Below are 14,167 nucleotides of genomic sequence, written 5' to 3'. Positions count from 1 at the left end.
TCTATAGTAGGCTTTTTCGGTAGTAAAGCTGCCACCGTTTTGCCACTAGATAAAGCATAAAACACATAATCCATATAGATGGATGAATTTTACAGTTATCATGTCTCCTCTCCCAGATAGACTATGAAGCGTTTTATGCACCTCATAGTCTTCGGAACGTCATTATGCCTTAGCCTCACTGGAGGCTAAAATTTCTTGATATATAAAGTGAAGACCATGGCTGTAACAAACTTAGTGCAACTCTTAAAGTGCAACGCATTAGAGCTGGAAACCGCACGAATCACAGTGAGAATCAAGGATTACACCGATCGGACCATCATCATTAAACAGAATGAATTTATTTAACATTGTCTGGATATGGAGTACCATATTGGTGGCCATCTGTCAGGCTGGTGCAATTGGCCACTCGGAGGCGCATGACTTCAGCGAAGGTTTGGAGAAAAGTGCCTCCAGCAATTATGGTTCATTGGGATCCTTGGGTGATCATTTGGATCAATCGCATTTTCCTGCCGACTTTGGAGAAAGTCAACATGGAGATGAATATGCCGAGGGTAGTGAACACTTTGAAATTCCCCATCATGAAGTATTGGAGGACCACCACGACTTCCATCCCCACAGTTTTGAGCATGAATCACTATCACATCATGATATCCATAGCGATTTGCATGATTTCGATACAAAGCCAGTGCCTGGAATAAATCATGGTAAAGGGGCTCTCAGCTATAGTACAACCTATGAATTTAAGGATCCCAAACCTTAAATGTGATACAAGAGAAGGAGAACATTTTTAAGATCTGTGCTGTGTGTTGATTGGATTACTTAACTATAAGACTTAACTGGCTGATTGTGGTAGTTCCAGTGATGTGACATAGTGACCACTTTTGTTTTTTGTTTCATTCAAAATGAAAACGAGTTCCTATGATTCCCCACTGACCCACTCCATGATGATTGCATGTTCATATAAAATCCAGTTTAGTGTAAATTTCATTCACCCATAAATTAATTTCATTTCATTCCATTACCCGCTTCCTCCAATTCGCCTTAAGTAGACCAAAGAAGAAAATGCTTTCCATTCATTCATACCGACAGTATTCGTTTTTCAAAATCCTAAGTAGACAATTTTACAAAGTTTTTCCACCACAATTACAAAGTGTGAAATAATTGGTGCTACTACATTGCATGAATGGAGCAGGTTCCAAGAAAACTGCCACTAGGAGGAGGAGGTTTTCACTACCATGGTGTAACAACCAATGTTTCATGTTTGTTGTGGTTCCATTTAATGCTCTGAATTTGTTGCTGATAAGTTAATTTGATTACGTTTTTGTTGTCGTTTTTTATTTGTTTTGTTTTTTATTTGTTAAGCATGTTAAATAATGATGATTAATTTCGAAATAAATTAAAATTTCATTAAACTTTAAATGGTTTGGAGTTTTATTTTCGCGTGACTCAATGTGTATGGTTACAGGTGAAATTCCCACGATTTGCAATTTGTAAAGATTACATTTCGCAAAATAATAATACAGCTGCCACAAAAGAAGTTTGAAATACTGATTCGCGATAATATCGAGTAAGCCCGTACCGACTTTTCGTTGACCATTTTTCTAATCCATCATCTTCAAACGTATGACATGCCCATCAATTTAATTTTTGGCCATCCCTTGCTTAGGGGAAGTCAAATAATCGTACAGAAATGAAATTCTGCTAAGTAGTTTTGTAAACAAATGGTAAACATTCTATGATAAGCAAATGTGTTTTTTATTACGACTGAATAATGCCAAATCCGGGAAACGGGTCTTAATTTTATGTCAATATTTGTGAATTTTTATTGCGGCTAATTATATGATATCATATTCAAGAATGAGATTATGAATGGGTAGTTATTTCTGATATTTTTTTTTTAACTCATGCTTTTCTAATGTGTAAGTCAATATTTACTCATTCATATTTCATTCAAGCAGAGCTAATACAACAACGGTTACAACTATCATGAAAAGATATGTTTGAAAATATTTGTTAAACAAATCATGTAAAGTAAACGAAGTTTTACATTGAAATATAATGACCTTGTAAACAAACCGTATGATGGATGCTAAATTCATCATGTGATTCAATTGGGTATACAGAAGTGTCGATCACTCGATATTTCCGAATCCTTTTTTAATTAAAATATTTTAGGTTACCTTCACCCAGAAAAAAGTGCCTTTTAAGCTAAAGCGAAAAAATTTTCATCAATTTAGTATATATACTCAACAACAAAAATTTTAAAGTATTTAAACAAGTAAATAAGTATAATTTTCTTAGCTCTTCAGTAAAGTTTTATATAAATGCTTTATTGTTGAGGACAATAATTTTTTTCTTAAATTATGAAAAACAATGCTTAAAATGTAAAAGGAAAATAGGCCAATTTATTACGAACATTTTATTTTGAATAGAGTTTCTAATACATTTATAATATTTAAATAATAGTGATTATTACAACGAATATATTCATAGTATTAATGATTGTCCGCTATTAATATTTCATTGATATAATGGATTTGTTACATTATTACAGTGATTTCTTTCATTGCATTTATAACAAGTATTTCATAATACATAATTGGCTCAATTTTGTTAATACATCGAAACAATCCACATTATGAATAAAGCTTTTTCTATCAGTGTAGCCATTTTATTTCCATTACATTATTTTTGTGTGTAAAATAATAAAATGTACTTGTTTCATTAAAAAATCTTAAACAGAAAGCAGTTAGAAATTGTTCATTAACTAGAGTAAAGTATGAAATTTTACCAAATCTGACTTCTTCTGAGGGTATAAGATTTTACAAGTTAACAAAACAATTTTATTCAATGATAACAAAGCGTTTCCTCAAATTTAGTAAAATTTCTTATAAAATGATCAATCTGACTTCCATTATTATCGAAAGCTTATCATATATATGAAACATACTTTGGATAGAAAAATATTTTAGTTCACTCGTACTAAGAAGTATTCAATCCAGTTAAGGAAACACTCTTGTTAGAACATAGCAAATTTTCCTATATATTTCTTTTATCTACCTGTAATCGATACCTGTCATCGATGCAATCGATATGCCCAATATGTTTGCGCATGGGTTGTTTTTATACCCACCACCATTGAATGGTGATGGGGGTATACTAAGTTTGCCATTCCGTTTGTAACATATCGAACGTCCAACTATATACACAGGGAGCCACCGTGGTGCAATGGTTAGCATGCCCGTCTTGCATACACAAGGTCGTGGGTTCGATTCCTGCTTCGACCGAACACCAAAAAGTTTTTCAGCGGTGGATTATCAGTAATGCTAGTGACATTTCTGCGGAACGCCGTTCGGACTCGGCTATAAAAAGGAGGTCCTTTGTCATTGAGCTTAACATGGAATCGGGCAGCACTCAGTGATAAGAGAGAAGTTCACCAATGTGGTATCACAATGGACTGAATAGTCTAAGTGAGCCTGATTCATCGGGCTGCCACCTAACCTAACTAACCTACATCGATAACAACTACTTGTGCAAAGTTTCAAGTCGATAGCTTGTTTCGTTCGGAAGTTAGCGTGATTTCAACAGACAGACGGACGGACGGACGGATATGCTCAGATCGACTCAGAATTTTTGATGTAGGTCGGATGGTATTGCAAATGGGCCATATCGGTCCACTTTTACGTATAGGCCCCATATAAACGGACCCCCATATTTGGCTTGCCAATCCTCTAAGAGAAGCACATTTTATCCGATCGGGCTGAAATTTGGTACATGGTGTAAGTCTCTAACAACTATGCAAAAATTGGTCCACATCGGTCAAGAATTATATATAGCCCCCATATAAACCCCCATCAGATCCACCTGAAATTTCGTACATGGTGTTAGTATATGTTATGATATCTAACAGCCATGCAAAAAGTGGTCCTCATCGGTCCATAATTATATATAGGCCCCATATAAACCGATACCCAGATTTGGCTTGCGGAGCCTCTAAGAGAAGCAAATTTTATCCGATCGGGCTGAAATTTGGTACATGGTGTAAGTCTCTAACAACTATACACAAATTGGTCCACATCGGTCAATAATTATATATAGCCCTCATATAAACCGATCCCCCGATTTGGCTTGCGAAGCCTCTAGGAGAAGCAAATTTCATCCGATCCTGTCTAAGTGAGCCCGATATATCAGGCTCACTTAGACTATTCAGTCCATTGTGATACCACATTGGTGAACTTCTCTCTTATCACTAATTGCTGCCCGATTCCATGTTTAGCTCAATGACAAGGGACCTCCTTTTTATAGCCGAGTCCGAACGGCGTTCCACATTGCAGTGAAATGACTTAGAGAAGCTTTGAAACCTTCAGAAATGTCACCAGCATTACACTCCATATAAACCGATCCCCAGATTTGACCTCCGGTGCCTTTTGGAGAAGCAAAATTCATCCGATCTGGTTGAAATTTGGTACGTGGTGGTAGTATATGATATTTAACAACCATGCCAAAAGTGGTCCATATCAAGCCATAATCATATATAGCCCCATATAAACCGATCCCGAGATTTGGTTTTGGAGCCACTTGGTGGTGCAAATCCCGAGATTTGGTTTTGGAGTCACTTGGTGGAGCAAATTTCATCCGAGTCAGTTGAAATTTGGTACATTGCGCTAGTGTATGGCCGTCAACAACCATGCCTAACTAGGTCCATATCGGTCTATAGTTATATATAGCCCTCAGATAAATCGATCCCCAATTACACACAAATTGGACCATATCAAGTTCATAATTGTATATAGCCATGATATAAGCGACCCTCATATTTCAATTCTGGCTCTCTACGTACCGTGCAAAAGTCCATATCGATTCATAATTTTTGCAGACTTACCTATACATACCCTTTTTGTCTAATAACAGGTTGGCTGATAAGTCCCCGGTCTAACAAAGAAAAACACATTTTTTGTCAAAATATTCCTTCGGTTTTGCCTCAAAATAGTCCTCAGTTTCGGCGATCACCTCTTTATTGCAGCCAAATTTTTTCCCTGCGAGCATCCTTTTGAGGTCTGAGAACAGGAAAAAGTCGCTGGGGTCAGATCTGGAGAATACGGTGGGTAGGGAAGCAATTCGAAGCCCAATTCATGAGTTTTTGCCTTCGTTCTCAATGACTTGTAGCACGGTGCGTTGTCTTGGTGGAACAATACTTTTTTCTTCTTCATATGGGGCCGTTTTGCCGCCATTTCGACCTTCAAACGCTCCAATAACGCCATATAATAGTCACTGTTGATGGTTTTTCCCTTCTCAAGATAATCGATAAAAATTATTCCATGCGCATCCCAAAAAACAGAGGCCATTACTTTGCCAGCGGTCTTTTGGGTCTTTCCACGCTTCGGAGACGGTTCACCGGTCGCTGTCCACTCAGCCGACTGTCGATTGGACTCAGGAGTGTAGTGATGGAGCCACGTTTCATTCATTGTCACATATCGACGGAAAAGCTCGGGTGTATTACGAGTTAACAGCTGCAAACACCGCTCAGAATCATCAACACGTTGTTGTATTTGGTCAAATGTGAGCTCGCGCTGCACCCATTTTGCACAGAGCTTCCACATATCCAATTATTGATGAATGATATGACCAACACGTTCCTTTGATATCTTTAAGGCCTTTGCTATCTCGATCAACTTCATTTTACGGTCATTCAAAATCATTTTTTCGATTTTTTTTATGTTTTCGTCGATAACCACCTCTTTCGGGCGTCCACTGCGTTCACCGTCCTCCGTGTTCATTTCACCACGCTTGAATTTTGCATACCAATCAATTATTTTTGATTTCTCTGGGGCAGAGTCCTGAAACTCATTATCAAGCCAAGTTTTTGCTTCCACCGTATTTTTTCCCTTCAGAAAACAGTATTTTATCAAAACACGAAATTCCTTTTTTTCCATTTTTTTTCACAATAACAAAAGTTGCTTCACAAAAGACGCTCTATCTCACAAACTAATTGACTTAAAGACGTCAAATTTTGACACGAATCATTTGAAGGTTGGTACTATATAAAAATAATATGCATTTAATACTAGCGACGCCATCTATGTGTCAGACCGGGGACTTATCAGCCAACCTGTTATATACCACGTATGGACTAACTCACAATTTAGAAAACGATGTTAAGAAGTTTTAAGATAACACAACCCAAGTAATTCGATTGTGGATGACAGTCTTTCGTATAAGTCTATACGCAATCCATGGTGGAGGGTACATAAGATACGGCCAGGCCGAACTTACGGCCGTATATACTTGTTTTATTTTTTATAAAAACTTTATTTCAGACAATCAATTTTTTTAATCAAACTAAAAACTCTAAGCCAGTTAAGAGACTAATTGAAAATAGTTACGTTTTTAGTAACAACATTAATTATGTTTTGCAATCAACATCAATTAAATTTTTAATTGAGTTAAAGAATTTATTGAAATTTGCTAATGAAATCAATTAATTTTTTTATCAAGTATTTTTTGGTGCTCAATTAAAACTGTGAGTGATACTATCATTTTCGTGATTGAAGACATTTCAGTTAAAAAATTAATTGGATTACATTTTTTGGTGTATATAGTATATATTCTTGATCAGGAAGAAATTGCAAGTTTTGTTTTATGTAATCACGCTACGCCTTTCAATAATTCTGGTATCGTTCTGAAATTTTGAACAGATTCGGTCCAGGTTTTGGTATAGTCCCCATACAAACCAACCTTCCGATTTTGGGTCTTAAGCTTATAGAAACCGTATTTCTTTTTTTTGAAAATCTAGTGGTACTGTACGGCCATAAAGAGGTGTGCCGAAAATGGAGTACATTGCTCCATGTTTTGGTATAGCCCCATATAGACCGATATTCCGATTTTACTTCTTGGGCTTCTAGAAACTGTCATTTTTGTCCGGTTTGCTTCAAATTGGAATCTAGAAGTATTTTAGGACCACAAATAGGGGTGCAAAAAATGGTGTGCATCGGTCCATGTTTTTGTATAGCCCCCATATACAACGATCTCCGATTTTACTTCTTGGGCTTCTAGAATCCATAGTCTTTGTCCAATTTGCCCAAAATTAAAAATCTAAAGGTTTTTTTAGGACCACAAATAAGTGTACTGGTCCATGTTTTGGTATAGCCCCATATAGACCGGTATACCGCTATTACTCCTTGGGGTTGTGGAAACCGTCGTTTTTATTTAGTTTGAATGAAATCGGAACTTTAAACTTTTTTAGGACCATAAATAGTTTTGCCGAATATATTGCGTATCGGGACAGGTTTTGCTATAGCCCTCTTATAAACCGACCGTTCGATTTGGGATCTACGTTCTGTAGAAAATCTAGATCTAAATCTGGAAATTTTAGGTAAAATTTCCAAATTTTACTTCTCGTAATCACTTGAAGAATGCGTGAAAAAATCACAAAATTTAAGATTTCAAATCAAGGCGTTATTTCACCAATTTCTTGCACACTTATACTTGTGTTTACCAATCCCCAAAAACTCAAACAAAAATGTTTCTTACAAGCTATTAATATGTTCTAGTCTCCATAGGTAGAATCTTTAACCCTCTAATGCCCCAATTTTTTACCAGCTAAATTTTCAATGTTAAAGACACAAAAGCAAGAAAACTAAACAAGAAAAATTTATACGGTAAAATTCAGTATATGCTACAAAGCCACTTGAACAGTTTAAACTAAGTTTTCTTTTTATTTTACCCATTTTTGTTGTCTTAAGGTGTGTTTTACTAAAAGCTTCCATATTAAATGAAGACCGCCTAAAGGCGCGATTGGGCATTGGAGGGTTAAATTTATCTTTGGGAAGCGTACTGTTTGAACTGATTTGTTGGAGAGAATATCTGTCATCAAACCCCAATGAAATGGTAATTTTGGAATCTTCAACTAGGAGGTAACATTCTGTGGCGCTAACCTTTTGTGAAAAAATTGGTTTAGAATTTTCTTACATTTAGTGGAATTGAAATTATAAAAGGAGAACAGTTTGGAAAAACTAAAATTACATGGAAATTGGAAATAGTTTATGAATAAACTAATATTTCAAGACCAGTCGATGCTGTTGATTTTTAATAAATATTTATAATTTGGAAGTAAACGGATTACCACGAATATGTAAGATTTGTCCACATGAATGAAATATAGTTCGATAAAATATTTCCATATATTTATTCAACCCATTTAAATATTTTTTACGGTAGTATACTGGTACATAAAAACAGGAAAATGTTAACTAATATATATAAATCATTCTTCATAAATTCTACGAAAATCACATCGTTCAAACAAATAAAAACGTCTTTGGCCCTATATAAAGATAGTCATAAGTATTGCAAAACATACTTCAGCAGTAAGAGTTTAGTTGCACTTTTTGGTATACAGTAAAGTAGGCAGTGTATCCACACTGCATGAATCGGTGGCAATAACAAACTAGTTTATGATTATTCGTTTACGTTATTGCAACCACCCAGCAAAAAAATTGGAAGTTCTTCCAAAGGCACAACTTTAAAAGCACTTCCAGAAGATGCACTCCCAATGATGTTCTTTATTTTAACTACCCAGGAAGTTCTTTTAATTCAATTTTTTATAACTTGGTTTTTTCATACTTTTAATGGGTAATTTGACCTTTTTTTGTTCAAAATATGTTAAAAACAGAGTAAGAATTCATAAAATGCTACAAATCATTTAAATTTTGTCGAAAAAATGCTAAATCCAATGTGAAAAAATTTTTAATTTTTGAAAATATTTCAGATCAAACGTTTCCGACAAGCGTTAGAATCCATTTAAAATTATAAAAAAATTATAAAAATTATTTATTTGACAAAATATCACAGATTTTTTTAATTTACTTCCTAAACATTGAATTTGTATCACACCTAAAGAAGCGATGCAAATTCAATGCAACGGCTGTTGGAATGGAGGATTTCCGTCCTATGATAAGCCCATGTTAAATTCATCGCTTCTGCGTCAATTTTGCACCACTTCCGGATCCAAAAAGAACATTTTCATTACTTTTTTGGCGGCGCTTTTTTTTGCTGGGCAATTCATGCAGTATAGATACATGAAAGGTAGTGCTGTTTTCCTTCACGCCAACAATGCTATACTCAAGATTATATATCACTTCTGAGCAATATTTCTATTAAAATGAGCAGTTATATCAGCGCTATGTAGAAATTACTCTAAATCGAGACATCGCCCACAGAAATCAGCGCTGATTCGGTTGTTTTGTAAGCAGTTGGTACTGCCTCTCTCCCTTACAATCCTGCTGAAATAGTGCTCATTTTTTGCTGGGTTACTGCTGAAGTATTTTTTGCTGGGTCTTGTGCTTCTTCCACGTTATGACCTCGATTTGTACACACACAAAATGTAGCTCGTATTCTAAAATAAGTTTTGAAATTCAGTTTAATTCATCTCACTTACAACTAGTTAGTTCAATTTTCTAGAAATTTATGTAAAACTCACAATTATTATTATTTTGAACTCTTTGGCACACGGCTACTTGAAGAAAAAGCTTTACATAAAGTAGGGTACTCTTTTTACCAAAGATTTGTTTAGCTTTCTGTTCAAGTTACGAAATTTTACTTACACATGTTACAAAATTGTTTCATACCAGTCAGTTCAATTTTATAGAAACTAATGACGTTTTCCCTAAAATATATCGCTTAGTGTAATTTGATAATTATATCGCATTGCAAGATGAAATCTAAAACCTTAAAAAAACCATACGATATTTAGTCATAATTGTAATAAGCAATTAATTTTGGTATTATTTTCTTTGTCACAAACTCCAAAGTTAATATCATCGAATTTACAGTTTTAGTTGGAATTGGTATATTTTGCAAATGCAATCGGCCCCAAAAATAAATGAAATCATACTCCAAAATCATACAAATTTCATTTCTTTGTTTCCATTTCATTTTATCTTAGTTCCTTTAGATTTTGGGGCCCATATTCATAGTATTCGGCATTTCAGCAGTTTATATTAAAACAAGTAAGGAAAGTCTAAAGTCGGGCGGGGCCGACTATATTATACCCTGCACCACTTTGTAGATCTAAATTTTCGATACCATATCACATCCGTCAAATGTGTTGGGTGCTATATATAAATTTTTGTTCCAAATACATACATTTAAATATCACTCGATCTGGACAGAATTTGATAGACTTCTACAAAATCTATAGACTTAACATTTAAATCGGCTAATGCACTAGGGTGGAACACAATTTAAAAAAATATGGGAAACATTTAAATCTGAAGCAATTTTAAGGAAACTTCGCAAAAGTTTATTTATGATTTATCGCTCGATATATATGTGTTAGAAGTTTAGGAAAATTAGAGTCATTTTTACAACTTTTCGACTAAGCAGCGGCGATTTTACAAGAAAAATGTTGGTATATTGACCATTTTTGTCGAAATCAGAAAAACATATATATGGGAGCTATATCTAAATTTGAACCGATTTCAATCAAATTTAGCACACTTGACTATACGACTAAGTGTTATGTTTGTACAAAATTTCAAGCAAATCGGTATAAAACTCTGGCTGCTGGTTCCATATTAGTCCATATCGGGCGAAAGATATATATGGGAGCTATATCTAAATCTGAACCAATTTCTTCCAAAATCAATAGGGTTCTATTCTGACCCAAATTAGGAACATGTGCCAAATTTGAAGGCGATTGGAGTTAAATTGCGACCTAGACTTTGATCACAAAAATGTGTTCACAGACAGACGGACGGACGGACGGACGGACGGACGGACGGACAGACGGATATGGTTATATCGACTCAGGGACCCACCCTGAGCATTATTGCCAAAGACACCATGTGTCTATCTCGTCTCCTTCTGGGTGTTACAAACATATTCACTAACTTATAATACCCTGTTCCACAGTGTGGCGCAGGGTATAATGAAATAACGCCTAAAAAATAATTTGTTGCAGTACTATTTCATTTGTAATTTTTGCGGTGTTATTTCATGTTATACATGCAATACGAGGGCAGTTCGGAGACTTCTTAGCCTAGCACAAAAGCGCGGTATAAACAGAAAAACTGTTTTGGAAATTTCCATCTCTGTTATGAACACATGCTAAATTTTGTTTCGATCTGACAACTCCTTCATATAGAAACAGGTGTTCAAAAAAGACGCAATGGAAAAATTAGAAATGCGTGCTGTCATTAAATATTTACATAAAAAATGTTTATCGGGACAAGAAATTCATAATGATATGGTGAATGTGCTCCTTCATATGCAACAGTAAAAAATTGGGTTGCTGAATTTAAACGTGGCCGTACAAACAATAAAGATGACCCACGTAGTGGAAGTCCAAAAACAGCAACAACAACAGAAATTGTAGCCAAAGTGCATGATATGGTATTAAATGATCGACGAATAAAAGTGCGTGAAATTGGTAATATCATGGGCATCTCAAATGATCGAGTCCATTTAATTTTGCATGAAGAACTACAGATGAAAAAGCTTTCTGCAAGATGGGTGCCGCATTTGTTAACAGTCGATCAAAAACGCATAAGAATGAACATTTCTCAAGCTTGTTTGGATCGTTTTAAGCGAAATAAAATGGATTTTAAGCGTCGTTTCATAACTGTTCATGGATCCTGAGACATGGATCCACCTCTATATTCCAGAGACAAAAGTACAATCCAAACAATGGGCTGAAGCTGGAGGAAGGGCCCCAAGAAGGCAAAAACAATTCAATCGGTTGGTTAGGTTATGACAACGGTTTTTTGGGACTTCAAGAATATTTTTATTGATTGGTAAAACATTAAATGCAGAATACTATTGCAACCTTTTGGATAAATGTACAAATTCGAGGAAAACGTCCTGGCTTACAACAAACAAAAATTTCATCAAGACAAGGCACCAGCGCACAAGAGTGTTTTAACAATGGCTAAAATCAACGAAATAAAGTACGATTTGCTTGACCACCCACCTTATTTTCCTGATTTAGCTTCCATTGACTTTTACTTGTTCCCAAATCTAAAAAAATTCCTTGCCAGTTTTACCTCAAATGAAGATACAATTACAGTTGTAAACCACTATTTTGAAGACCTTGAGGAAAACTATTTTAATCAAGGGATAGAATTGCTAGAAAAGCGTTGGACTAAGTGTATTGAAGTTTCAGGAGATAATATTGACAAATAAACATATTTTTGAAAAACTAAATATTCTCTTTCATTGATAGGCTAAGAAGTTTCCGAACCGCCCTCATATAATGTAAATGTGAAATATAATAGAAAAAGGCAAAAAGGAGATAAACTTTTCAATGAAGTCGTATTGACCTTATAATTAAGTGATTTGACTTAAAAATGGGTATCATAACATGAAAGAAAAAATGTTTGGTCTAAGGTCAACTTGACTTTAATAATTCAGAAAAATTCTTTAAATTTAATGAAATTTTCTTTAAATTGGTTGTCTTTTTGCACCTTGACTACAAAGCAAAAAATTGTTCAAATATAGGACATGCTTTTCAAAACTTTATTTTCAAGAAGTTTTTTACTTGAAACATAGCATAATTTCTACTGGAAGTCGAGTTTTAATTTGAAGTTTTTAAAAGACTTTGATAGCATATGAAGAAAAAAAGCGAAAATTAAAATTTGCTTCCTAGAAGCAAGTACCCAAAACCCAAATTTAAAAGAGAATTGTGTCTTAAAAGTTTCCTTACTTTATTTGGCTCGGAATCAATACCACGTTTTTTAAAGTAAATACAAAATCTTTGGAACCGGGCATGCTTTTTTTCAGTGTAGATACAAAAACCTTTAATCCTACAGTCGTAAAGATTTTCGACAGCAAAATCAAACGATTCAAATTTATGATGGAGAATATAGAGCCTTGTTAATTTTATTTTTAATGGATAACAAAATATACAAATACAAAAAAATATATATAGCAAACTAAAACATATCTAATGATCTAAGCTAACTATTTACCATAGGATTTTGCATAATGTTTATTATTCAAATCTGCAATATTGTTAAAATCAACATTGTCGCTTACGTGAACAACATTTTGATGGTCAATGTTAATACCACTAAGTTCGCCTACCCCACTGCTGGCAATTATTTGGGTATGTAATCCCCCGTTATTTTGAGAATCACTTGAAATGACACTATTGGATATGTGCTCACCACCTGAATGGCTCGTAGCAATTGTATGAGAAGGAATATCTGATGCTATAGGATATTGGGGCCATAATTCCACATTTGATGAAGAAGGTTGCCAAGCAGTATGATCGTAAGATGAGCCCGTATCAAGGGAGACATGCTCAGCTGGCATACTGTATTGAATTACAGCAGAACTCACATGAACGGCAGGACCAAAATCTAAATTAAGACAAACGTTGATTTAATATTGACTTGTGATTTTTTTCTTACCTTACCATTCTCGGCATATTTACTATATCCCCGTTTTGCTCTTTCTTCGGTGTTAATATCCTTTTGTATGTCTTTAGCCTCCAATTTGTTATTACTTGACAATAAAACAATGATTCCATAAATAATTAGTGAACTTTTCATTTTAGTTACCCACATCAGAATCATTAAAAAAATGTATATGTTATTTCTTTTTATATTGAATTTTGATTTCTGTTTCTTATATATATATATTTTAAATTGCAAAAACTTGCAGCGGATGTATGTCTTGTACTTTAAGCTCGAATGCATTTTGGGGACACTAAAAATTTCAAGTTGAGTTCAATTGTTTACAATTTATATTTGATTAGAAGGTGACAATAACAAATCGCAATAGAATTCATTTCAATCAAATTTAATTAGCCATGTGTAAAGCTCATAGCTTTTTGCGGTAAATGTCGCGCAATAGGCTAACATAAAAAATATTAAATAAAAACTAATTTTTGTGTTCTTAAGGACCATGAACTCAGACGTTAGACACTGGTGTTGTTAGGCTAGGTTAGATGGCAGCCCGATGTATCACGCTCAATTAGACTAACATATTCAGTCCATTGTGATACCACATTGGGTAATTCTATCTTATCACTGAGTGCTGCTCGATTCCATGTTAATCTCAATGACAAATGACCTCCATTTTATAGTCGAGTCCGAATGGCGTTCCACATTGCAGTGAAACCACTTAGAGAAGCTTTGCAACCCTCAGAAATGTCACCAGCATTACT

General features: G+C 34.7%; 2 protein-coding genes across 2 annotated transcripts; one reads left to right on the top strand and one right to left on the bottom strand.

Annotated features, from left to right (window-relative positions):
• Window positions 1-239: 239 nt before the first annotated feature.
• On the top strand, window positions 240-1,419 carry LOC142229732 (uncharacterized). The gene has a single exon (XM_075300300.1). The coding sequence runs from the start codon at window positions 332-334 to the stop codon at window positions 758-760; it is 429 nt and encodes a 142-aa protein (XP_075156415.1). The 5' UTR covers window positions 240-331; the 3' UTR covers window positions 761-1,419.
• An 11,538-nt stretch (window positions 1,420-12,957) lies between these two features.
• Window positions 12,958-13,631, bottom strand: LOC142231039 (uncharacterized). Its single transcript, XM_075301658.1, has 2 exons — window positions 13,415-13,631; window positions 12,958-13,358 (listed from the first exon to the last, which is right to left on the bottom strand). The coding sequence occupies exons 1-2, from the start codon at window positions 13,572-13,574 to the stop codon at window positions 12,958-12,960; spliced, it is 561 nt and encodes a 186-aa protein (XP_075157773.1). The 5' UTR covers window positions 13,575-13,631.
• Window positions 13,632-14,167: the final 536 nt, after the last annotated feature.

Source organism: Haematobia irritans, chromosome 3 (assembly GCF_050003625.1).
Source record: "Haematobia irritans isolate KBUSLIRL chromosome 3, ASM5000362v1, whole genome shotgun sequence".
Lineage (NCBI taxonomy): Eukaryota > Metazoa > Arthropoda > Insecta > Diptera > Muscidae > Haematobia > Haematobia irritans.
The sequence above is the reverse complement of the archived record's forward strand: the minus strand, read 5'-3'. Positions and strand labels throughout refer to the sequence as shown.